The 26,252-nt window shown below is 46.4% G+C and overlaps 1 protein-coding gene across 2 annotated transcripts in view; it reads left to right on the top strand.

Moving 5' to 3' along the window:
* Window positions 1-229: 229 nt before the first annotated feature.
* The window catches only part of EDARADD (EDAR associated via death domain), a 91,958-nt gene continuing 65,935 nt past the window's right edge, over window positions 230-26,252 (top strand). The window contains exons 1-3 of one of the 2 annotated variants that reach the window (XM_054452338.2): window positions 230-373; window positions 14,429-14,487; window positions 19,526-19,565. In XM_054452338.2, the coding sequence (XP_054308313.1) occupies window positions 313-373; window positions 14,429-14,487; window positions 19,526-19,565 (160 nt within the window). In that variant the 5' untranslated portion in view covers window positions 230-312. Of the gene's footprint in view, window positions 374-1,045; window positions 1,527-14,428; window positions 14,488-19,525; window positions 19,566-26,252 lie in introns of those variants that run through there. The other variant, XM_054452342.2, reaches the window with a different exon arrangement.

The raw sequence follows: 26,252 nt of genomic DNA, 5'->3' as shown, positions 1-26,252 counted from the left end.
TGCTAACAAGCTCACTCAACTAGTGTTTCCTGACGGCCAACGTCAGAATAATTCCATCTTCATGAGAAGTACAGAAGGAACCACAAACAAAACCTCCAAATTGATTCTAAGATAAAATACCCTTAAAAAAAATTTCCCTTCCTATCCGAAGGCAGACCAAGAGGAAGTTTATCCTCCCACCTACAAATTCCCCAGAGAGCTTTCATCTAGAAGGTTTGACTCTGGCTAGACAACCAGTGAGCATCTTCTCCCAATCTGTTGCTTCTTCCATGGCAAACTCCAGAGAATTAAGAAGCCAAGCTCAACATCGCCATGGGCCTCAGGACGACTAAGCAGATGGGGAGAGGCACTAAAGCTCCTGGTCACCAAGAGGGTATGTAGGCATTTGCTGTCTTCCTGGATTTCTCAGAGCTGAGTTTTTAGCCAGAGGTTGCTTATTTATGATAATTCTTGGATATATTATACACTAAATACTATTATTATCTTTTTCCACCCGACTTTTATCTTTCTGTTCTTATGTGTGAAGGCAGAGAAAGATTATTTAGAGCTCTTCAAAGATTCCTATTTAATTTAAAATGCCTGTCGCCTTCCTATAATAGACTTATGATGGATGATAGCTTTAGTTAAAATGTAGCAATCTTAAATATATTCTTCATAACCAATTCCAATGTGTTCTCACTTAAGTAATGGGTATAAAACCCCACTTAAACGTACTATTTTAAATATTTGAAGCCATCCTTTCTGAGAGAACCCGAAGCTGTTTTTTCTAGAGAAGCTGTGAGTGTGTATCGGGCGACTTCTGTTCACTCCTTTTCTGCGGCACTCACCCTGGAGGTAATGTAGTAACTAAGGCCAAAGAAAAATCAAAATAGAAAGTACCAGCGTGTGCCATCATGCAGCGGCATAGTCTGCTTAAAGATCAGGAAATTGTCTAAATATCAGATCGCCGGCGGGCATCTCAGCCCAGGCCTCTGTTAGGGGAGTTCTGGTGTCTCAGCTGAGGGCGTGATTAGGGAGCCAGGAAAGGGACCCGCGACTGCAGCCGTTTCTTAAGGCCAGTCCTTCGCTCGCAGTCTGTGCCGGGCGGCAGTCGTGTCAGCCCCCCGCTAGGACCCGCCCAGGGGGACGTGGGCACCGGGCAGGACGCGCGCTCCGGGCGCTGGGGACGCCCGGGACACTCGGGGCCCCGCCTTGCGTCCCAGCCCCGGGTCGCGGCACCCCGGCTCCCGCCCCGCGCCTCCGGAGGGAGGTACCGAGGGACGCGCAGCGAAGGGGCTTTGCTAATTGCCAAAGCAGGAAGTGAGCTCGTGGAAGAAGCGAAGGAGGAGAAGAAGAAGGGAGGGGAAGGCGGAGGAGGGCAGGGGCGCGCAGAGCCACGGTTTGCTGCAGGCGCGTCGGAACCGTAGGACTTTTCATCCCCGTGGTCCCACGGTCCTCCCGCGCCCCGGAGCCTGCCAGCCCCGCTCGGACGCTCGTTTGCCCCTAACCCGCCCCCATGGCTTCACCGGACGACCCTCTGCGCGCAGGTAAAGGGACACAGCGCCCGCCCGCACCTGGAGTGGGCACCACGGGGCGGGAGCTCGGGAGGCGCTCGCAGCAGCCGCAGGGCTATCGAGGCCGGGCCTTGGCGACCCCCGAGGGACGCCCGGGAATCACCCCCGACCCAGGCGCCGGACCCGGAGTCGCACAGGGCTCCCAGTCCAGCCCCGCGAGCAGCTGCTGACCGCCCCTCCCGCGCTCGCCAGGGCCCCTGCCCCGCGTCACCCACCGCGCGCCTTCCCCCTGCCCATGCCGCAGCCCCCGTGGCTTTTGTTCTGGACTCGGGATGCCAGGTTGAGACACGTCCTGCAAACCTCTGGCAGAAATGGGCGCAAGGGGGTGGATTTCGTTTTCCCCTCCCGGGCTCTTTCTTTCTCCCCGCTCACATGCCTTCTCATTACTCCTCTTCCTCTCTCCCATTGCACTTTGATGGAATGGTTTTGTTTGTCTAAACATTGACCCTCGGAGCTATTTCATCAGATAGTATCCGCAGAATCGAGAGGCGATCCCACCTGTGGGATCCCATCTGTGATTAGAATGGCCTCTAGTTCTGTCTTTATTTTAAAATATTGTGTGTCGGTACCCGAGGTCGGAGTGGAGATTTTTCTCTATTCTCTCACGTGAATCTAAAATCCGTCCCAGGCCTCGCTTTCCTGGAGTTCTCTCTCCGCTCTCCTATAACCTAGACGGTGACCTCCGTGGGTGTTTCTTGAACACACGAATGAATGATCTATCCCTCAGAGTACACTGGGGCTTTACTTGGTTTTGTTGAGGTTGGAAACACTGAAGAGAGTTACGTAGAACCTGATATAACCCTTTAGATAAACGCGTTTCCTATTTCATATTCTTGAGCTTGGGCAGGGGCCGAGTTTGAATGTTCCATCCTTAAATTGTGGCTTCAGCAGTCAAAAGGAGACAGTGTGTCTGCAGGTGGTCAGAAGACTACACCCAACAACTAAGTTGGCATTGTGATGGCTGGGTTTGGGGGCGTTTCTTGGAAACTTTAAAGAAAGATCTACCTTTTTTTTTTTTTTAAGTGGGGATTGGTAAACATTTTATCAATTGGATGCAGAAAATAAATACATTGTCTAGATATTCTTCCCTATCCTCATACCTATTGTTTGAAAAAACAGAAGGGGAAACAAAGGGAGAAACCCTCCTACTGCCCCATCCCACTCCACTCCTACCCTAGCATCCACCTCCTTTTCTGAGAACCGAATTGACAAGGTGCCAAGGGGTGTTTTAGGCTAGATTTTACTAATAGTGGTCTCAGATCTCATTAAATGATGATTGCAGGGGTGGGGGTGGGGGGATGCACAAAGATCTTGAGAGAGATACACTTCATGGAGATAAAATGTAAAATCTACTTGGGCCCCCCAAAATCGACAGTACCAGGCAAGATGGGGGCTGGGAAACAGCTCAGCAGTGACTGCAGTGTATAAAAAGCTCAGTGGCTGGGTGCAGTGGCTCAGGCCTGTAATGCCAGCACTTTGGGAGGCTGAGGCAAGAGGATTGCTTCAGGCCAGGAGTTTGAGATCAGCCTTGGCAACATAGTAAGACCCTGACTCTACAAAAAATAGAAAAATTAGCCAAATGTGGCAGTGCATACCTATAGTCCCAGCTACTCGGGAGGCTGAGGCAGGAGGATTGCTTGAGTCCAGGAGGTCGAGGCTGCAGTAAGCTGTGATTGAGCCACTGCACTCCAGCCTGGGCAACAGAGGAAAAACCTGTATCTCACAAAAAAAAAAAAAAAAAAAAAAGCTTCAGGTTCCAGATTTCCCAAGATGGTATTCTTAGTCTGCCCGGGCCAGCCAAAATGGATGTTCGCAACCTGGAACAAATGGGCAACATGGAACAAAGGGCTTTCAAAATCCCAGAACTCGTGGAAGAGTGAGAGGACAGAGGATATGATGATAAGAGGGTGTCATGTGGAAAGAATCTGTTTCTTTGACTTCAAGAGGTGGAATCCAAACCTGTCGGTGAAAACTTTAGAGAGAGATGGATTTGGGCTTCCCACAAAGAGAAAGGAGGCCTCCTAAGGGTGAGAGCTCCCCACCAGTTGGCAGAGGATGCTGAAGAACATACTCGACCATCTGAAAGATGATCCAAATGTCCATTCCCGCTCTGGGACTCTATTCTGTCTGTAAAATGAGTGCTCCTCCATTTCAACACAGGCTCACACACACACCCCAATTTCCCCTTCCTAACATATTATTTCGCTTCTGCAACCCACAGGAGACACCCCCTTACTCCTATTTCCGTAATGAAACCATAGACGGTGCCCATATCTTGAGCTTGCTTTACGCCAGACCAAGTGACCGTACTCTCTCGCCCGATTTCCCACACTCTTCTCCTGCCTAGTGTTTTCACACCATTCCAACTTAGGTTTTCACACCCACTCTTGCCTTCTGGTAACCTATTCTGCAAAAGGTTGCCAGGGTCATCTTTTATTTTATTTTTATTGTTATTGTTTTTCAAGACAGAGTCTCACTCTGTCACCCAGGCTGGAGTGCAGTGGCGTGATCCCCACTCACTGCAACCTCCGCCTCCTGGGTTCAAGAGATTCTCCTGTCTCAGCCTCCCAAGTAACTGGTATTACAGGTGCATACTACCACGCCTGGCTAATTTTTTGTATTTTTAGGCTGGTCTCGAACTCCTGACCTCAAGTGATCCACCCACCTCGGCCTCCCAGAGTGCTGGGATTACTGCTGTGAACCACTGTGCCCAGCCAGTCATCTTTCAAAAACAAATCAGATTCTGCCATTTGTCTGTGCTGGCTTTGAATCCAGTGCTGGCTTTCCAACACTTTCCGACAGATCCTCAGTCCTTGAGGCTTCCACACTCTGTACAATCAATCCCTACCTATTCCTTCACCTGCCTCACCTGACACCTAGCTTGACCCCTGCTCTCTGCACGCAGCCGTTCTGCCTCCTTCCATTTCCTTGAAGCCTCTTGCACCCTCGTGCCTCCTGGCCTTTGCAAACTTTGTTCCTGCGGCCTGGAAGGCCCCCTGCATTCCAGCCCTCACCCCATCCTCCACCCACCCGTTTCCTTCTACTTAACCTCCAGATTTCAGCTCACAGGTCACCCGGATCCAGCCAATGTTATACATGCTCAGCAAACCCTGTACCTTTCCTTTCTGGCACCTGTCACAATTTCTAGCTGTGATTATTTGGCCACTGTGGCTATTTCCAGTAGGCAATAAACTCATGGACAGAGGCCATGTCTGTGTGGTAGCTCTCCCTAACACTCAGCATAGTACTCCGCACATAGTAAGCCCTGGGCAAATACCACCTCAGTGAATGAAGGAAGGTTATAAAATTTAACTACAGGCCCTTTAAAGAGTTGGGGGAAAAAAAGCTCTTCCCATATTGGCATTTTAGGAACTTACTCATCGAGTTAGCCGTATTAACTAAGTTTTCTTTGTAAAGTTAAAGTAAGATGTTTGTATATCCACGTGCATGTAACAAAAGTATGTATATGATTATAGTATATTATGAGCTAATTTTATTTATTTTTTATTATTTATTTGTTTATTAATTTTTTTGAGACAGAGTCTCACTCTGTTGCCCAGGCTGGAGTGCAATGGTGCAATCTTGGCTCACTGCTACCTCCACCTCCTGGGTTCAAGTGATTCTCCTGCCTTAGCCTCCCAAGTAGCTCGGATTACAGGGGTGCGCCACCACACCTGGCTAATTTTTGTATTTCTTTTTTAGTAGAGACGGGGTTTCACCATGTTGGCCAGGCTGGTCTGGAACCCCTGACCTCAAGCGATCTGCCTGGCTCAGCTTCCCAAAGTGCTGGGATTACAGGCGTGAGCCACCACGCTCTGGCCATGAGTTAATTTTAAGTGACTTTTTACATTGAGAAAATTCACAAGACTGTCACAGTCACGTGGAAGGAAAACAATGATGGTGGTTACAGTGTAGCTGTCACCCTGTGTCTCTCCCACTAAGAAACAGTCTCACACTGGATGAGCCAGATTTGTCTGTCAAATGTGTGTAAAATCTGGTTGTTCATGATTGTTCATACAGATAGATTTTAAAGACAGAAACAAACAACCAGGCTTTGAACGTCTGGGTCAAAGGTGGCACAATTCCTTGCTTCATTACAGTAAGGCAAGTGCTGATGGCCACAGAGCATTGCAAAAGAGCACATTCTCCCTTTGTTCTGAGACTCCACACCGCAGGGCTGTTTCCTGGGGGAACCCTGGCCCTGGGCCACCAACGCAGGACAGCCCCAGTGGTGGCACCTCACCTCCCACTGCCCCTCATGTGGGCTTCAATGGGTCCAAGGTGGCAACCTACCGTCCTGTGGCATTGGGGGCAGTACCCAGGACTAAAGGATAAACCACTTCCTGGAGCACTTATATGTGCAAAGCTGGACCAGCCAAATCTTTCTGCAGATACACCAAAGAGAGGGATGGCAGTCTGTGGTTTTCCCTTCTCTGCTCCTTCTGCCCTCTCTCTTTCTCCTCCATGTGGGTTTTCCCAATGCTCACTTCATTTCTCTTCATTTCTTACAATGCCTCTGCTTTCTGAGTTTCCTTCTCTCTACCCGAGCATTTTCCCTGAGCTTTATCTCTTTGTTTGCTGTCTTCCCTCATCCTCACCTGCCCTCTTCAGTTTCATCCCCTGTCAGTAGCCTGGCTGACACACTTAGTGCTCGGCTGCCCTCCAGAGAAGTTGCTGTAGGGATGTACTTCTGTGATCCTTGCCCCTTTCCCAGCTTGTTCAGCCCCTGCTCCGGGGTCTGAGGTTTACAGAGTAGCTGAGGTCAGGGTGGGGTGCTGAAAAGACAGAGGAAGCTCAATGAAACAGTGTCAGCACTACCATGCAGCAGCACCCCTGCAGCTCTGAGAGCTTCTGGAATCCCGAATATGTCTCAGGACTCCAGAAAAACTTCCTTTTGTTTTTTCTGTCTCGCTCTGCACTCAGGCTGGAGTGCAGTGACACGATCTTGGCTCATTGCAACTTCCATCTCCTGGGCTCAAGCAATCCTCCCACCTCAGCCTCCTGAGTAGCTGGGGTCACAGGCTCGTACCACCACACCTGGCTATTTTTTTTTTTTTTTTTTTGTATTTTTAGTAGAGATGGGGTCTCTCCATATTGCCCAAGTAATCTCCTAAGCTCAAGCAATCTGCCCTCCTTGGCCTCCCAAAGTGCTGGGATTATAGGAGTGAGCCACCACACCCCACCTCCAAGCCTTTTTTATATCCAATAATGACAATAGCAGTCAAAAGAAAAGTTACGGGCCGGGAGCGGTGGCTCACGCCTATAATCCCAGCACTTTAGGAGGCCGAGGGACGTGGATCACCTGAGGTCAGGAGTTCCAGAACCAGGCTGGCCAACATGGCGAAACCCCATGTCTAATAAAAATACAAAAATTAGCTGGACATGGTGGTGGGCACCTGTGATCTCAGCTATATGGGAGGCTGAGGTGTGAGAATCACTTGAACCCAGGAGGCAGAGGTTGCAGTGAGCTGAGATCGTACCACTGCACTCCAGCCTGGGCGACAGAGCAAGACTGTCTCAAAAAAAAAAAAAAGCTATGGTACAAAACAACACACAAATAACAAATGAGAAAGAAATTAATCCTGCAATCACACATTCAAAGAATTGCCTGTAATTCTTCACTAGAAAGCACAGTGACTGTACTTTTCTGGCTCAGGATGCTTGGGTAGGCCAGGAAGTCCTGACATACTTCCTTGTTTTCTCTGAAAGGACATCTTTAGAGATGTTTGAACTTCCTTTGAGAAACCGTCTCTAGGAAGCATTCACCGCTATCTGATGTCAGAATGCGGCAGTGCAGTCCTCGGCCACCCTACCAGTGTCTGTTTCGGGTTATGTGCTGAGGATTCTTTCTGGAGAGGCTGTTGCATACAGTACCTGGTTCCCAGCATTCCTGAAGAGGCTCTGATTTGGTAGATGATGGGATTTGAGTCTTTGAGTTGAAGATGAGTAAATGAGATTTAGGACTTAGAGTGGATGCTGGAATGATTAACGCTTTTGGGCATGTCGGGAGGAGGCAAATAGATTCTGCATGTGGAAAGGATGGGCAGGGGGCAGAGTGTGAACTGTTATGGGTTGAGTTGTGTCCCTCTAAAAAGATATGTTGAAGTCAGAATTCCTAGTACCTCAGAATGTAACTTTCTTTGGAAACAGAGTCTTTCCAGAGGTAACCAAGTCAAAATGAAGTCATCAGAGTGGGCTCTAAACCAATATGATTGGTGCCCATATAAAAAGGGGAAATGGGACACACAGACACTTACCTTCTCAAGAGAGTCTGTCGGGTGGTCAGTGCATGAACCACTTCTATTTTATTTTGAGACCAAGTTTCACTCTTGTTGCCCAGGCTGGAGTGCAATGGTGCTGTCTCGGCTCACTGCAACCTCCACCTCCCGGGTTCAAGCAATTCTCCTGCCTCAGCTTCCCGAGTAGCTGAAATTACAGGCACCCATCACCATGCCCAGTTAATTTTTGTATTTTTAATAGAGACAGGGTTTTCCCATATTGGTCAGGCTGGTCTCGAACTCCTGACCTCAGGTGATCTGCCCGCCTCGGCCTCCCCAAATACTGGGATTACAGGTGTGAGCCACCATGCCCAGCCCATTTCTATTTTAAATTTTATTTTATTGGCCAGGCGTGGTGGCTCATGCCTGTAATCCCAGCACTTTGGGAAGCCAAGGTGGGTTCAGGAGTTTGAAACCAGCCTGGGTAACATAGTGAGACCCCCTTCTCTACAAAAATAAAAATAAATTAGCCAGATATGACAGTGCATGTCTGTAGTCCTAGCTACTCAGGAGGAGGTGGGAGGATTGCTTGAGCCCAGGAGGTGGAGGCTGCAGTGAGCTGTGATTAAGCCACTGCACTCCAGCCTGGGTGAGAGTGAAACCCTGTCTCAAAATTTTTATTTGATTTTTATTATTTTAAATAAGTAGAGATGGGATCTCACTATGTTGCCCAGGCTGTTCTCAAACATCTTGAACTCAAGCAGTCCTCCCATCTTGGCTTCCCAAAGTGCTGGGACTACAGATGTCAGCCACCACACCTGGCCATGAGGCACTTCTAGAACCTGATTATACTGGAAAACAGGCAGATTATGAAGCCAGAAAGTCCCAGATACAAGTTCTGGCTTTTCCACTTACCACTTACCCTGTGATCTTGGGTACTCAATGTGTGAAAAAGGGGATGCCTAATGCCTCCCTCCGGGTTACTGTAAGGCTTAGCTGAGACTGTGGGTAAGCCATGCCATGCAGAGCAGACACTAGGGAAGCTTTTAAACTTTTGTTTTCTTTTCTCTTTTTTGAGACAGAGTCTTGCTCTGTTGCCCAGGCTGGAGTGCAGTGTTGAGATCTTGGCTCACCGAAATCTCCGCCTCCTGGGTTCAAGCGATTCTCCTGCCTCAGTGTCCCCAGTAGCTGGAATTACAGGTGTGTGCCACCACGCCAGGCTAATTTTTTGTATTTTTAGTAGAGACGGGGTTTCACCATGTTAGCCAGGATGGTCTCGATCTCCTGACGTCATGATCCGCCTACCTCGGCCTCCCAAAGTGCTGGGATTACAGGCGTGAGCCACCGCGCCCAGCCTAGAGCTTTGAAAGTTTAATTGTGAACTTTCAGCCTGGAGGTGCTCTTTGACCCATATGGATACTACTAGTCACCACTCATGGACTTTTAAAGCAGGAAGGGGATGCAGAGGTGCTCTGTTCACCTCCTGAGATTTAAGTTAGGAATTTAGTACCCACAGAAAGAAAATGAGGGTGCAGCCTGCCCTGCCTGCTCTCACCCGCAGCCTCTGTGAGCCAGGCCAGGTGCCCTCGCCAGCCCTGATGCATCAGTTCACCAGGTTTCTCTCATGCCTTTTGAGGAACTTTCCAGAATATGCTTGAGGGAATTAAACCTCATTCTCACTGCTGGCAGAGATATCCCCATCAGTCAGTTACCAGCTAATTTGAGGCGATCTGAGCCTTGTGCAGAGTCACCAACCTGGGGGAGCCTAGGCAGCTTTGGCAGAAAAGCACAGCCTGGCATAAGATGGCAGCCACGAGCAGAGGACAGATCCCGAACCGGCCCTGGCAAAACCACTGGTCTTGTCTCCGCTGGGCTCACGTGGCCCCGCTTCTCCTCTGCTCCTCTGCACCATGTCCCATCAGATATCAGAGCCTTGCCTGAAGGCTCAGCCTGCTGTTAGGCGGGGACTGGGAAAAACAAACATTTTAAAGCTTCTAGATAAACGATTTGATTTTACACTTAATAGTATTGTAAACATGCAACTCCAAGGCCCTAAGAAAGACCTTAGGGCAACTTTCCACTTCTGGATCAGTCTCAAATAACCAGGATCTGCTCTCCTCCAAATAACTTCCCTGGTACACACTCACATCTGGACCTGTGAGAACAAAAGGAGTCTGCCATGATCTAAAACAAAGGCCAGGGAGAAAGTGCAGTATCAGATACAGTGCATGGGCGCCACCGTAGGCCTGGGTCAATGAGCGTATTTGGCAGTAACACGTATGTAAGAACTTAATCCACAGCTTAATATAAGGCAAAGGCTGATAAAGTCAGAACCACAATTAGAAAAATCATAAAAGACCTGACTAGCCTGGGCAATATAGCAAGACCCTGTCTCTACAAAAAACAGAAACAAAATCCCCCATACATTAGCTGGGCATGGTGATGCATGCCTGTGGTCCCAGCTACTTGGGAGGCTGAGGTGGGAGGATCGCTTGTGCTTGGGAGGTTGAGGCTGCAGTAAGCGGTGATCACATCGCAGCACTCCAGCCTGGGTGACACTGTGAGACACCGTCTCAAAAAAAAAAAAAATATGTCTGGCGCGGTGGGTTACACCTGTAATCCCAGCACTTTGGAAGGCTGAGGTGGGTGGATCATCTGAAGTCAGGAGTTTGAGAACAGCCTGGTCCAACATGGGGACTGTCTCTACTAAAACCGCATAAACGAATCGGGCATAGTGGTGGGCGCCTGTAATCCCAGCTACTCAGGAGGCTGAGGCAGGAGAATCGCTTGAACTCAGGAGGCGGAGGTTGCAGTGAGCCGAGATCATGCCACTGCACTCCAGCCTGGGCGACAGAGTGAGACCCCATCTCAAAAAAAAATTAACTAATTAATTTTTTTAAAAAGACCTGAAAATGCCTCTAATACCTGTTCTAAAAGTAGTGCCTTTCCCACTTCCCCTCTCACTTCATTGTTGTGCTTCAGAAAACAAAAAAACCTAAATTCTCTGTGTCTTTCCCATCTTAAGTTCCATTTATTCTGAGATGTCAGACCGAAGCAAGAGACTTTGTGCCTATAATCCTGTGTTGTCTTCTGTCTCTGTCTTGTTGGCCTCATAACCCTCCAACGCAGGTCCCAGGATCTCACAGAACTCGGTCAGAGTCTGAGGGGTGTTGAAATTCACCCACCCAGGAGGTTCCCAAATCCAGAATAAAGGTAGTAAGCTGAGTGTGGGATCCGGAGACCCGGGACTCCTCATGGTGCAGAGGAAGAGCCCGAGGCTGAGAAAGCTTACGTGACTTCTCCAAGGTCACACCTCTAGGCTTGTCCAAGGCCACAGCACTAGACGTGTTTAAGGCCAGACTGCTAGCTCTTAGTGATGTGCCAGTGAGGACCGGTCCTTCCTTGCTTTTAACTGTCCTGTGTGTGTCCTCAATGATGCTTTTTTTGTGGCTCTGCCTTTCCCAGTGATCTACTGCATTTTCCTCTTCTTTTATTTTTTTTTCTTTCTTTCTTTCTTTTTTTTTTTTCTGCTCATTCTAATTTTCCTGTAGGAAACAGGATTAACTTGTCCTGGACACAGCGGGCATTGTCTGCAGAGGATGGTGTCTGGGGCATTTAAAAGCCCCCAGCCTCACCCCACCCCTGGCTCCACACTCCAAACCCATTTACCTGAAATTTCACTGTGTTGATGCCTATTAACAAGCCACACTCCTGGCAGGATGGCATTTTTAAAGTATATCCTCCAGGTACACTTTAGTGAAGATGAAATATGTGAGACTAGGCTGTGATAGGAGGAGGGAGAAGGGACTTCAGGCTTTTTTGTGGTGACTTCTACCAGCCCCTCCCCAGCTAGGAACCAACGTGTGAGAAGGATGGGAAGGAAAAACTGGAAAAACGAATGCACGTGTGTCTGGCTGTAAGGACTCATCTGAAGCATCGTCATATGTCACTTAACAACAGGGATACACTGTGAGACATGCATCACTAGATGGTTTCGTAGTTGTGTGAGCATCACAGAGTTCACTTACACAAACTTAGACGGTGTAACCTACAACACTCCTGGGCTGTATGGTACAGCCCATTGCTCCGGGGCTACACACCTGCACAGCATGGGACCACCCTGAATACAGCAGGCAGTTGTAACACAGTGCTGTTTGTGTGTCTAAACATATCTCAACATGGAAAAGGTATGGTGAGAAGATGGTGGTCTAATCTTTATGGGACCACCATCATATACATGGTCTGTCCTGTGACTGTACATTAATGTGTCATGTTCTCTCTCTTCTCTACGGCTATGCTATTCCCTCTGCCTAGAATGCTTTTCCCTTGTTGCTTGGGCAGTAAGAGTTCTGCCATCTCAGGGAGGCGTTAGCAACACGATTTGTTTTTCATTGTCTTTCTATCCATTTAAATCCAAATCTGAGTGTGTATTGCACTGGACTGGCTGGAAATTCCACTTCAGTCAGAACTGGGGCTCTGTCCCTTAGGGCCGCACAGGAATCTGAGGGGTTCATGTGGTGCTGGGAAAAACTAGGAAAGGACCTCAAATTTGCAGTGCATCGGGGAGGCATTGCTGTCTTATGGTCCCGGCCTGAGAAGTTCCTTGAGACCCAGCAGCCCTCTGTTTCTGTGCTGGACACAGGGCACAGGTCTCTTTGCTGGGGCTGGGCCACGGTCCCCGGGGGTTAGGCTGCTCTGTGCTGTCTCTGATGCAGTCTTGCTACCTTCGTGCTCTGCAGATGTCTGTGCCCTGCTCCATGGGAGGCACTGGCAAAGGCTCTCTCCATTCATCCCCACTTCTCTTCAGTGACTGGAGGCTGTCATAAAACAAAGAGATGTTGCCTTCTCGAAGCTTCTTTGGGCATTATCAACACCTGCAGGGCAAAGAAACTGTGGAAAGTTCAGACGCATTCTCAGCTGGGAAACACCTAGGAAGAACACACACAAATTATTATCTTGACAAATTGTCCTGCTGTGCTTATTTGGATCCCCAAAGGCATTCCCAGGACCTAATTCCTAGTCTGCAATGTGTACTTAATGAGGATTTGGATCAAAAGTGAATGCTGACTCTTGGCAGACCCACGACTGCCACTTAGGGTACTGCAGGTCGTGCACTGCACAAATCTGGAGGATCCCACACAAAAAGATTTGATTATTTATTAAGACAGCTCTCTGGCAGATGTCTTATAAAGCATTTTGGAGATGGGAAACTTTTCTGATTTGTACTAATTAGGTCCTGACTGAGGTCTGTGCCTTTTTCCATATTTCCCCTTTAAATTCCTTAAATGCTTCAAGTGATAAAGTATCAGAAACAAAATATTGAGAAATCAAGATTATTTTTGATAAAAAAACTATAAGTTTTTTTGCTTTATCAGTCCACATAAACAACATTCAGAAGATTAAGAAAAATGAGTTGTGGCAGAACAGGAAATCAGGAAAGAAGTAGATTCAGAATGGAGTCATTCCTGCCGAAAATAGTGTCAAATTCAGTAGGCAAGAGAGTCATTAATGTGATGCCTGCATAGTTTGTGGTTGTTTGTAACTCTGGGTGTTTGAAGATATTTATAGGTAACCTGTTCCAAAATATGGTGGGGTTTTTTATATAGTTACTTTTTATATTTTTAATTAATTAATTAATTTTTTTGAGATGGAGTTTTGCTCTGTTGCCCAGGCTGGAGTGCGGTGGTGTGATCTCAGCTCACTGCAACCTCCACCTCCCAGGTTCAAGCGATTCTCCTGCCTCAGCCTCCCAAGTAGCTGGGACTACAGGTGTGCCCCACTATTAGCCCCAGGCTAATTTTTGTATTTTTAGTAGAGATGGGGTTTCCCTATGTTGGACCAGGCTGATCTTGAACTCCTGACCTCAGGTGATCCGTCTGGCTTGGCCTCCCAAAGTGCTGGGATTACAGGCGTGAGCCACTGCGTCTGGCCTATAGTTTCTTTTTATTAATCTCTTTCTTGATGCAATCTGAATCTGTTCCTCTTTATTTTATCTCAACTAATAATTGGAAGTAAGGCTTTCAGGCCGGGCGCGGTGTCTCATGCCTGTAATCCCAGTGCTTTGGGAGGCTGAGGTAGGAGGATCGCTTGAGGCCGGGAGCTTGAGGTTGTAGTGAGCTATGATTGTGCCGCTGAGTGTACTCCAGCCTGGGCTACAGAGAAAATCCTATTTCTTTTTTCTTTCTTTTTCTGAGATGGAGTCCCACTCTGTCTCTCAGGCTGGAGTGCAGTGGCACTGTGTTGGCTCACTGCAACCTCCGGCTCCTGGGTTCAAGCGATTCTCCTGCCTCAGCCTCTTGGGTAGCTGGGATTACAGGCACCCACCACCAAACCCGGCTAATTTTTATATTTATTTTATTTTATTTTTTAGTAGAGACAGGGTTTTACCATGTTGCCAGGCTGGTCTCGAACTCCTGACCTCAAGTGATCCACCCGCCTTGGCCTTCCAAAGCGCTGGGATTACAGGCATGAGCCACCGCACCCGGCCGATCCTATTTCTTAAAAAAAAAAAAAAAAAAAAAAAAAAAAAGAAGTAAGGTTTTCTTCAGCCTGAGTAAAATTACTTGCCTCTGTAGACAGACAGTTATCAAAGGACTCATTTGTGTTTTTAAATTAAAGCAAACCCGCTCTATTTGTTTGTTTCTGTTCTTTTTACAGATCATATGGCAAAGGAACCAGTGGAAGACACAGACCCTAGCACTTTATCCTTTAACATGGTAGGTGACAAATTTTACACTAATGGTGATAATTATTGTTTTGCTTTTTTCCTTTGTTATTTCTTTATGTTTTTATTACTCAGTATTTACATGTGCATCAGAAACCCCAAAGTAAGATTTTTCTAAGATAAACTGCTTTATCTTGGTATTCTATGTGATAATAATAAACTTTGGGTTTCTCCAGGCTGAAAATGGCGTTAGATTCTGTTCTTCTTTTGCATGTGTTGCAGGTGATATTACATTATGTGAGGGCTTTGTCCACTTCCCTGGTTTTTTTAAATTTCATTTTTTATTTATTTATTTTTTTAGACAGAGTCTTGCTCTCTCACCCAGGCTGGAGTGCAGTGACACGATCTCAGCTCACTGCAATCTCTGCCTCCCAGGTTCAAGCGATTCTCCTGCCTCAGCCACGCAAGTAGCTGGGACCACAGGCATGTGCCACCATGCCTGGCTAATTTTTGTATATATATATATATTTTTGGTAGAGCTGGGCTTTCACCATGTTGGCCAGGCTGGTCTCGAACTCCTGACCTCAGGTGATCCGCCACCCTCGGCCTCCCAAAGTGCTGGGATTACAGATGTGAGCCACCGTGCCCGGCTTACTTGCCTATTTTTAATACTACTGGTCTGATAATGGAGCAGCCTGGATGCCAGGTGGACACACGCTATTGGATTTACCTCAGTTACAGTGTTTAATTCTAGCAGCTGCCCTGTGAGCCTCATTCTCTCCACACCCTCCTGTAACCATTCTGAGGCTATTGTTTTAAGGTTATCCAAAGATTTCACATATATTGGTTTTTTAAAATTCATGTTATGGTTTTATTGTTATTATCACTATAATTTCAGATTCCATGGGTACATACGCAGCTTTGTTGCGTGGATACATAGCATAATGGTTAGGTTTGGGCTTCTCGTAAATCCGTCACCCACATAGTGAATGCTGTACCTAATAGGTAATTTTTCAACCGTGAGCCCTCCTCCCAACCTCTCCGCTTTCGGAGTCCCCAGTGTCTGTTATTTCCATCTTTATGTCCATGTGTACCCATTCTTTAGCTCCCACTTATAAGTGAGAACATGCAGTATTTGATTTTCTGTTTCTGAGTTATTTCACTTGGGATGATGGCTTCTAGCTGTATCCATGTGGCTGCAAAGGACAGAATTTTGTTCTTTTTTATGGCTGCCATCATTATTTTTCAATCTCCCAAGATCCTCCCAACCATCCCTTGAGATGGTGGGGCAGGTATCCCCATCCTACAGATGCAGAAAGGACAGTTAATGGAAGTCTGCAGCCACCTAGACCGGAGCCCTGTGCTCCTGCCCAGCACTGCCTCTTGCTGAGGGCCAAAGCGGTGCTCTCTGACAGGCGGCATGTGTGATGGGCATATCATGTAGGACACATTCCTTCTGTTCCAGATCCTCGGAGGATGGGATCTACCAACTCATGAAAAGTTTTGGGCTGTTGCAACAAAATACCACAGACTAATTTGGTTACAGCGACACAAAATACACTTCATATAATTCAACTAAATGTCTTTAAATCTTAGGTGTCTTGAGGACCTGAGGTGTTTGTTTTCCTGTCCTTTAATTACCCCTGGCTTGGTAAATTGTGGACAGCGTAGGGGGTCAAGCTTTGATACCCACTGGAAATTCCTATGAAAAATTCTCAGTCTCTTCACTCTGATCAAAATGGAACGAAGAACAACCCTGTGGCCATGGCTTATACGTCTCTGGAGTAGCTTGTTACTAAAGCCTTTGGTTTCTATAAAGTGTTATTCAGTTTGCCTTCTTTCCCTTCCCACTGCCCCCACCTGTGACTCTCCAGGTCTCCCTGGTATCCTGCTCACTTCCTGATACCAGGTTTTCTTTCCCTCCCTTGGAGCCATGTCCTTATGCTCACCTTGGGGCTCTGCTACCTCTAATTGCTATCTCCATGCTGGGGACAAAGTGATCTTTCCAAAGTGTCCCTCTTACTAGTTTCTTAGGGCTGTTGCAACAAAATACCATAGACTGGGCAGCTTTCACAATAGAAATGTATTTGCTCCTGGTTCTGGAGGCTGGAAGCTTGAAATCAAGGTGTCCTCAGGGCCATTCTCCCTCTGAGACCCATAGGGAAGAATCTTTCCTTGTCTCTTCTAGCTCATAGTGGTTGCCAGCCATCGTGGAAGCTCCTCAGCTTATAGAGGCATCACTCCATTCTCTCACTCGTTAGCACATGACCATCTTCTCCTGGGGTGTTTGTGTCTTGTCTCTCCTTCTCCTTCTTCTCCTTCTCCTTCTCCTTCTCCTTCTCCTTCTTTCTTCTTTTTCTTCCACTTCTTCCTTTTTTTTGGGGGGGATGGGGTTTCACTCTTGTCGCCCAGGCTGGAGTGCAATGTGCAATGGTGTGATCTCAGCTCACTGCAACCTCCGCCTCCCGGGTTCAAGTGATTCTCCTGCCTCAGCCTCCCAAGTAGCTGGGATTACAGGAGCCCGCCACCAGGCCTGGCTAATTTTTTTGTGTTTTTAGTAGAGATGGGGTTTCACCATGTTGGTCAGGCTGATTTCACACTCCTGATCTCAGGTGATCCGCCTGCCTTGGCCTCCCAAAGTGCTGGGATTGCAGGCATGAGCCACTGTGCCTGACCCTCATCTCTTCTTTTAAAGATACCAATCATATTGGGTCAAGGGCCTACCCTCCTCATAACTTAACTAATTACCTCTACAACTACCCTATTTCCGAATAAAGTCATATTCTGAGGAACTGGGGGTTAGGACTTCAACACATCTGGTTTGGGAGACAGAATTCAACCCACAATATTCCCTCTGGGTACAGGATTTAGTATATACCCCTTGACATGGGAGATGAGGTCCTCCATGGCCTTACTTCAGCATCCACTGCTCACCTGATGACCCAGCCCTGTGTAGCTATGTGGTGCTTCTTAATACGCCATGCCCTGTCACCCTCCCAGGGTAGCAATAATGCTGTTCCCTCTGGCAAGGAATATCTCCCTGCATCCTTACCTAATGAACGCCTGTGCTTCTTCCCATCTCACTTCAAGTGTTCCCCTGATCTACGAAGCCTTACTTGCCTTGGGACCTTCAGGTGCTCCCTTCTCCGTAGCCCAATCCCTATTTGCCATCTCAGAGAATTATCATTGCCTGCTTGTCTGACTTCTTGCAAGACTGTGTTGACCATCTTCCCTCATGCAAAGTTGGTGCAAGGCAGGTAGCAAGTTTCCCGAGAACCTAGAAGGGCATCCCACCTAAATCCCTTTGCTTATCTTTCTTGGTCTTTCTTGGAAACTGGGTCCATCATTGCTCATCTAATCCCACCTTCCTCTGTCCACCTCCAACAAACTCTCTGTTTCAGTTCTATACCCTCAGCTCTTCCAGCCACCTGATCCCTGCTCCTGCCATGCCTGCCACCTGCAACTACTTTGCTGCTGCTTCTCAGTTCATCTGATTCTCGGCCATTTCTAGGCCTAGCTCCAGCGTCAGTCTTTCTAGGAGCCCTGCACTTGCTCCGGCTTCTGTGTTCTTCCATGCAGACTTTCAGTGGATGTTTACTTAAAACTATGTTACAATCTGGGAATGCACAGATTGTAGTTCCATCTCTGGAAAAACTGAGTCTATCTGAGGAAATAGACAAGTACTGTTTTTTTTTGTTTTGTTTTGTTTTTTGTTTTGAGACCAACTCTTGCTCTGTTGCCCAGGCTGGAGTGCAATGGCACAATCTCAGCTCACTGCAACCTCCGCCTCCCGGGGCAATTCTCGTGCCTCAGCCTCCTGAGCAGCTGGGATTACAGGCACGAGCCACCATGCCCAGCTAATTTTTGTATTTTTAGTAGAGATGGGGTTTCACCATGTTGGCCAGGCTGGTCTCGAACTTCTGATCTCAGGTGATCCACCTGCCTCAGCCTCCCAAAGTGTTGGGATTACAGGCGTGAGCCACTACACCCAGCCTCTTTTTGAAACAGAGTGATAAATGTTCTAGTACAGGTTTGTGTTCCACGGTCTTGGGAGTGGAATGATGAGAACTAATTTGATCTGGGGTAGAACTGTAGGACTATTCTGTGTGATTAATTTTTATTTACTAATTTATTTTTGTTGGGAGAGGTTGGAGGCTTCTAGAAGTTCTGAAACTTTACTGCCCAGCTCCAAAGAAACTCCAAGGAAAGGCATTTAAAACAAAACCCTCGATTCTCCATTTCTTTCTTTCTCTCCTCTCTCAGAGGAAGACATGGATGGAGACCTACAGGAAATTGTTGAGGTGTAATTTCATTCAGGCTGAAGGACAGGGCTGAGTGGAGTTGGGAGCTGAGCAGGGGTTAGGGGACAGGGTTGGGAAATTAGGCTCCTTTTCATTCCTCTCATGGACGTTTTCAGAAATGGCTACATTGTTTAGCCTGAAATAAGTTTCTGGAACTTTAGATATCAGCATGTAAGTATGAATAAATGAAAATAAATATATGTGATTGTGAGACCATTTGCTATTTTGAATTCCTGTAACAGTATTACTGTCAACTGATGCATTGAGGAACTGTGCTGAATTTTGCATAATTACTGATTTTTAGATCTTTGTGCAATCAGTAGGGAAGGGATCTTTTGAATCATCCTGTCTCAGTCAACCCAGGCCAGAGCTCTGCAATAGTGAGTACTGCCCAGAACACATGCTTATTGACGCCAGTGACTATTGCAGAAACAGTGAGAAGAAATGCATCTGTCCTCATAATTCATGACAACAAATGCTCCTCAATTGTAAACTGCAGGAGGCTAGCACTGCAGAAAAGAGAGTAAGTGTAGTTTTGTGGTCCAAGCTATGGAAATTTGGAAGGCTTATTCTGTTTCATGTTCCAGCATTAACCTTTTGTCAACCTTGATTTCATTCCTGTCAACTGAGAATAAACACAATCAGTGGATAAGGCCAGTTGATAAGTTTGAGGTTAAACATTTTCAAGTTTTTAATTGAAGTCATAACTTTCCCAAGACAAACCTTTCTTTTCACTTTGATCTTACGTGGCATTTAAAAATAACTCTCCTCTTTTATTGGTTTCTACAGTCTGACAAATATCCCATTCAAGATACGGAACTCCCTAAAGGTATGTACAGTTAAAATAACTACTTGAACGTGTGATTATTTTAATATTGTGAACAAAGCACTAGTCGATCTAATTTTTCATTATTTAAAATTGTAAAGCAGAAACATGCCCATAGATTAGCTCATGACTTGTGATATAATTGTCTCAGAAGTTAATTATTTTCTTTTTTTAAATCATATCTTTTAACCTTGCAATAGAAATGAATTTTCTTATTAAAAACTGTAAATTATTCCATAACAAATTATGCGTAAAATTCCTGTGGTGTTTTTAACAGGCATAAAATGAAGACAGCTGGGACTTTGGGTTGCAAAGGGAGAGAAATCTAACACTAATTTGTTTAAAAAGCGGGGAACTGGCCAGGCATGGTGGCTCGCACCTGTAATCCCTACACTTTGGGAGGCCAAGGCGGGTGGATAGCCTGAGGTGTGGTGTGGGCGTGGTGGCAGGCACCTGTAATCCCAGCTACTAAGGAGGCTGAGGCAGGAAAATCACTTGAACCTGGGAGGCAGAGGTTGCAGTGAGCCAAGATCGCACCACTGCACTCCAGACTGGGCAACAAACTCTGTCTCAAAAAAAAAAAAAAAAAAAAAGTGGGAACTCGCTGACTTTGGGGTCTTTGGGCCCTGCTGGATCCAAGCATCTAAATGAGGCTGTCAGGCTGAGTCTCTCCATCTCATGGCTCTGTCTTCTTCCATGTTGGCTCCATTCTTGGGCAGGATTTCCCCCCATGGAGGGAAAGATGATTACTAGCGCCTCCTGCTTTAAATGGTGTTCTCAAGGTGGTGGAGGAAGAGGGAGCCTTTCCACCAGCACGGATAGCACAATTTTAGAGATGATTGTGATTGTGGCAGTTCAGGTCATGTGGCCATCCTTAAATCAACTATTGTCATCAGGAGGATGGAGGACATTGGTCAGGTCTGAGCCTTGAGATCGGGTCAGGGAGGAGGGTCGTGGAGTGGATTTTGCCCAAACCACTGTTCTGTGGCTAGACAAAGGGGTGAGGGATGCTTGTTAGGCCCGAAAGCAAACTGAAAAAGCTATCTTTGATAACCCATACACTTATGCTTTAGGCATGGTGCAGACCATAGGGGTGGCTAGACCCTAGCTTTCCATAACCTCTCCTGCTGGGTGGTCACCAGGGCTATGTTCCTTTATTTTTTTTATTTTTTGAGACAGAGTTTCACTCTTGTTGCCCAAGCTGGAATGCAATGGCTCAATCTTGGCTCACTGCAACCTCTGCCTCCTGGGTTCAAGCGATTCTCCTCCCTCAGCCTTCCAAGTAGCTGGGATTACAGGTGCCTGCCACCACACCCGGCTAATTTTGTATTTTTAGTAGAGGCAGCGTTTCACCATGTTGGTCAGGCTGGTCTTGAACTCCTGACCTCAGGTGATCCACCTGCCTTGGCCTCCCAAAGAGCTGGGATTACAGGCATGAGCCACCCACTGCACCTGGGCCCTGTGTTCCTTTATGGAGGCCAAGCTGCTGGTTGTCACAGTGGTGCCTCTACCTTGTAGTCTGCTGACAACCCAGAGATGAGGGGTGGGATGGGGTGGAGTTGGGGACAATCAGATCTGACTAGTTTCAGAGATGGCAGGGGCACCTGGCATCCTGGTCACCATGGAGCGGTAGGCCTGCCCAGCACGCACTAACGTGGGTCTCCCCAGCAGTTCTTATGGTAGTGGATAATCGTAGAGAGATCCCCAGGGCGAACCTGTCCAGAGTTTGGCCAAATCTCTCCTCCTCTTCTCCCCCTACTATCCCAGACCTTTCTCCCTGCTCCCTGAAATGACACCATTAGAGTGTCCTTTCTTTTCTGTCCAAAAAGGCTGTGAGTGGCCTCAGCAAGTGGCTTCAGGTCTCAGGGTCTCTGTTTCCTCCTCAGCACAGCGGGGAGGACAAGGTTACCGTCCACCTCCCAGGGTGCTGGTGAGAATTCAATGAAATAAATCGAGAATGGTGCCTGGCACTTGTGAACACCAGACAGGGGCGCAGGGAAATCCAGCTGAAGAAGTGTGAAAAATCAAGCTTAAAATCAAGCTTTCAGTCAGAATGGCAAAGTGAAACTGTCTTAGAAAAAAACGGAGCTGTAGTGGCCCTAGCATTGAATGTCGTGGTGCCATCGGGCTCAATGTCTTTTTTTGTCACTCTTAAGTGTGATTTCCTGTTTTGAAAGAAAAAGATTGTTGCTTAGGAACCTGATACTACAGTAATTGTATTATCAGATTTCTCCTAGAATTTGAGTTCTACAAAATCTTAATGAATTTATAAGTAAAGTGAATGTGAAAACCATACCCTAGGTCTTCCCTTTGTCCTTATTCATGCTGAATAGTATTTTTTTCTTAGATCAAGGAACAGATTGGAGTGAACATTATTATTAAGTGCATAATTTCTTATCTCCAAATGAATACATCATTTTATATGTAAATGAACCATGTCTAGGAGTTTAAAAACTTACTCCTACATTTGCGCTCAACAATATAACAACTTGATGTCTACTAGCATTTTTCTTTGATGTCACTACTGGGACCAATACTATCATTAGACATTGTGGTAATTTTCTCATTAAAGTTGTTTGTGGCTGGGTGCCATGGCTCACACTTGACTCCAGGAGTTCAAGACCAGCCTGGGCAACATGGCGAAACCCATCTCTACAAAAATATATAAAAAATTAGCCAGGTGTGGTGACATGTGCCTGTAATCCCAGCTACCAGGGAAGCTGGGGTGGGAGGATCACCTGAGCCTGGGAGGTTGAGGCTGCAGTGAGGCATGAACTTCCTGGGCTACACCCCAGCCTGGGTGACAGAATGAGACCCTGTCTCAAAAATAAATAAATAAATAAGAAAAAAAAATCCGCGTGAATTAACGAAGAGACTGATTTATAGACTTAAAAGCAATTGTAATTTAATTCTGTAAAGGAAAGACTAGGACGCCAACGTTTAAGTGAGTTTTAAGGAGGCCAGCTTTATTTACTAGAAGCATCATTTGTAATTAGCGTTAACAGTTTCACAAAATCTCTTTCATACTGCTAGCATATTCCTACTTTATTCACAGAGTGTATAAACCTTTAACAGTGGCCAGAATAGATTGGTTTTGAATAATGTGGTTTTAATAATCAGCTGTGGAAATCTAGTGTAATTTCATTTGTCAGCATCTGTTTTTGAGGTAAAATGTGTTAATATAAATTATATCTGTTTTCTCATTGGGCATAAATGCAGAACTTCCACATCAAGCAGCCACCCCCTGATTTTACAGTTTTTGGGGGCTCATTTTGTTTGGGGCTCTTTTCTGATGACTGTTCTGTGAGTCTGCGGGTACTAAGAACTGGTGAGATTGAGGTTTATTTTCCATGACGTGATTCCCAGTATCTCATAGAAGCTGCTGCTTGATTGTTCTGAAGGGAATGTGACTGTTCACATTTTTGAGAGAAAAATGTGTTTGGAAAAGGAATTTTGATTTTTGAGCCACTATTCGTAATGGGAGAAAATTACACTTAAATACACGAATGTAACAAGACTTTATCATCTTCATTTTCTCTCGTGTCCAGGCTCTTTTCTTTGATTATTCAAAAAAATGTTATAGTGTATTTAGAAGTTAAAGAGAAGTAAGGTAGACTTTTTTTTTCTTTTCTTTTCTTTTTGAGACACGGATTCTCGCTCTGTCGCCCAGGCTGGAGTGCAGTGGTGTGATCTCGGCTCACTGCAAGCTCTGCCTCCCAAGTTCACGCCATTCTCCTGCCTCAGCCTCCTGAATAGCTGGGACTATAGGCGCCCACCACCACGCCCAGCTAATTTTTTGTATTTTTAGTAAAGACGGGGTTTCACTGTGTTAGCCAGGATGGTCTCGATCTCCTGACCTCATGATCCACCTGCCTCAGCCTCCCAAAGTGCTGGGACTACAGGCGTGAGCCACCGCACCCGGCCTCTTTTCTTTTTTTCTGAGTCTTGCTCTGTCACCCAGGCTAGGGTGCAGTGGCATGATCTCGACTCACTGCAACCTTTGCCTCTCAGGCTCAAGCAATTCTCTCACTTCAGCCTCCTGAGTAGCTGGGACTACAGGCGCCCACCACCACACCCAGCTAATTTTTGTATTTTTAGTAGAAATGGGGTTTCACTGTGTTGGCCGGGCTGGTCTCGAACTCCTGACCTCAAGCGATCCATCCACCTCGGCCTCCTGAAGTGCTGGGATTACAGGCGTGAGCCACCGCGCCCAGCCAAAGTAAGGTAGACTAATGCTACCTTAAGAAGTCTGAGGAACTTGAACTTAAATATAGATGCTGTTTGGGGGTGTCTTTTAGAACAATGTGTTAATTAAATGTGGAAGTAGTTCAGTTTGAACCCGTGAAGAGAAAACAAACAAGTACTAGGAAATCACTAAATAATTCAAAAGTAGAAAGATCTGTCCTAAAACTAGGAAGCCAATATGTTGTATTTGATATGATTTCCTACCTCACGGATTGGTAATGATGCCATGTGAAGAGTTGTCCCTGTTCTCACGGGAAACTCCTCATCCTCCCACCTGTATGGTTTGCTGTGTGTTCTCATCCTGCTTGTTCAATAAATACACTCCCCGCCCCCGCCCCCCGAGCCTTGACAGAGACCCTCTTGGGAATCTTCTGTTACAGTAAACCAAAAATCAACCTGCCGTCCCCTCCCAGTTATGGCAAGAATACAATGGTAACAACTCTCCAAAACATTTTTTAATCTTTTGTGTATAGCAGGATAGAGGGGAGGGAGAGGACTATAACCATGGGAGCATTTGGAAAACCACCTGAGAAAAGTCGCTATTAAATTCAAGTTCTTTGCCCGTGTCTCAGGAGGCTGAGGCAGGAGGACCACTTGAGACTAGGAGTTTGAGACCAGCCTGAGCAACATAGTGAGACTGCTATCTCTATTAAAAAAAAAGCAAAATTAATTAGCTGAGTGTAGTGGTGCACACCTGTAGTCCTAGCTACGTGGGAGGCTGAGGCTGGAGGATCGTTTGAGCCTGGGAGTTCGAGGCTGCAGTGAGCTATAGCTATAATTGCACCACTGCACTACAGCTTTGGCAACAGTGAGCCCCCATCTCAACAAAAACAAAACTAAAACAAAACAAAAAACTCAACTTCTCGTACTGGGAAAAAAGCACTTTAAAGAAATCTGGGTTAGTAATTTTGACATTGTGAGGATGACTGTGATTGAAGTCACACGCCTATTACGTTGGGCTGTGACGAATGACACTTCAGTGTGCATCAGAATGTGGGGATGCTTGTCAACAATGCAGACTTCTGGGCCCCTGGAGATTCCAACTAAGGCGGTCTGGGGGAGAGCTCAGCACTCTGACTGACAGGCAGGAGAGCTGAGAGCGACGCAAGCCTGGGTCAGATGGCGACTGCTCTAGCTGTAAAAAGATAACATACATAGCCTCAGGCAAAGACCACACTTTTAGCTTCGGTTTCTCAGATCATACTATTATGAAAAGAAAGTCTTTTATTCCGGTCGGAATTGTGTGTGAGACAATGAATATACATGGTCCCTTATTTGAACCAATCTAGCAGCTCAGCGCATAATAGGTGAATGAATGCCAGTGCATGGACTGTGACTCATGCCTGTAATCCCAGCACTTTGGGAGGCCAAGGCAGGTGGATTACTTGAGGCCAGGAGTTCCAGACCAGCCTGCTCAACATGGCGATACCCCGTCTCTACTAAAAATACAAAAATAAAATTAGTCAGGTATGGTGGTGGCACGCACCTGTAATCCCAGATACTGGAGTGGCTGAGGCACGAGAATCGATTGAACCTGGGAGGCAGAGATTGCAGAGAGCTGACATCATGCCACTGCACTCCACCCTGGACAACAAAGTGAGACTCTGTTTCAAAATAAATAAATACATAAAATAAGAAAGACTGCTAATGAAGGTAAAAATCAAATGGCTTAATCAATCAATCCCTCACTTCATCCTGACTTTTCAACCCTGAGTTAAATGGTTCTGTATTTAAGGCTAAATAACTGTAAACATTTACATGGTGCTAAAATTTCTGTTATAATATATTTCTGCCAACTTTAAAGTTTAGAGTATGCCCTTGAATTCTGTGAGTAAAGATTAGAATCTGATGGAACAAAATCAGTTTTTAAGCTATTTTGTACCATCTTCACCACAGGTAGGAAAACTGTAAAGTTAACACAATTTTGGAATGGAAGTTGCTTCCTAGCAATTCATATGGAAAGATGTTAAATGTTTAACATGAATTTCAAGTTCCTTTGCTTTTCACTGGCAACCTGAACTTGAACAAGAGAACCAAAATGGTTTAGGTTTGACCTTTAGGAGGGTGAGCTGTTGGGACAAGTATAATCCCACTCTCTACTGTCTGAAAGGCTTAGTAATATGACAGACAAATGAATGAACACAGTGGAATTTGATATCATCTTGTTAATCAGGGGAGAATTTTTTTTTTTTTTTTTTTTGAGATGGAGTCTTGCTCTGTCACCTAGGCTGAAGTGCAGTGGCACAGTCTCGGCTCACTGCAACCTCCGCCTCCTGAGTTCAAGCAATTCTCTTGCCTCAGCCTCCAGAGTAGCTGAGATTACAGGCGCCCGCCACCACACCAAGCTAATTTTTGTATTTTCAGTAGAGACGTGGTTTCACCATGTTGGCCAGGCTGGTCTCGAACTCCTGACCTCAGGTGATCCACCTGCCTCGGCCTCCCAAA

The sequence above is a fragment of the Pongo pygmaeus genome, chromosome 1 (genome assembly GCF_028885625.2).
Source record: "Pongo pygmaeus isolate AG05252 chromosome 1, NHGRI_mPonPyg2-v2.0_pri, whole genome shotgun sequence".
Classification (NCBI taxonomy): Eukaryota; Metazoa; Chordata; class Mammalia; order Primates; family Hominidae; genus Pongo; species Pongo pygmaeus.
Note: the sequence above shows the minus strand (reverse complement) of the source record. Positions and strands in the feature narration are given on the sequence as shown.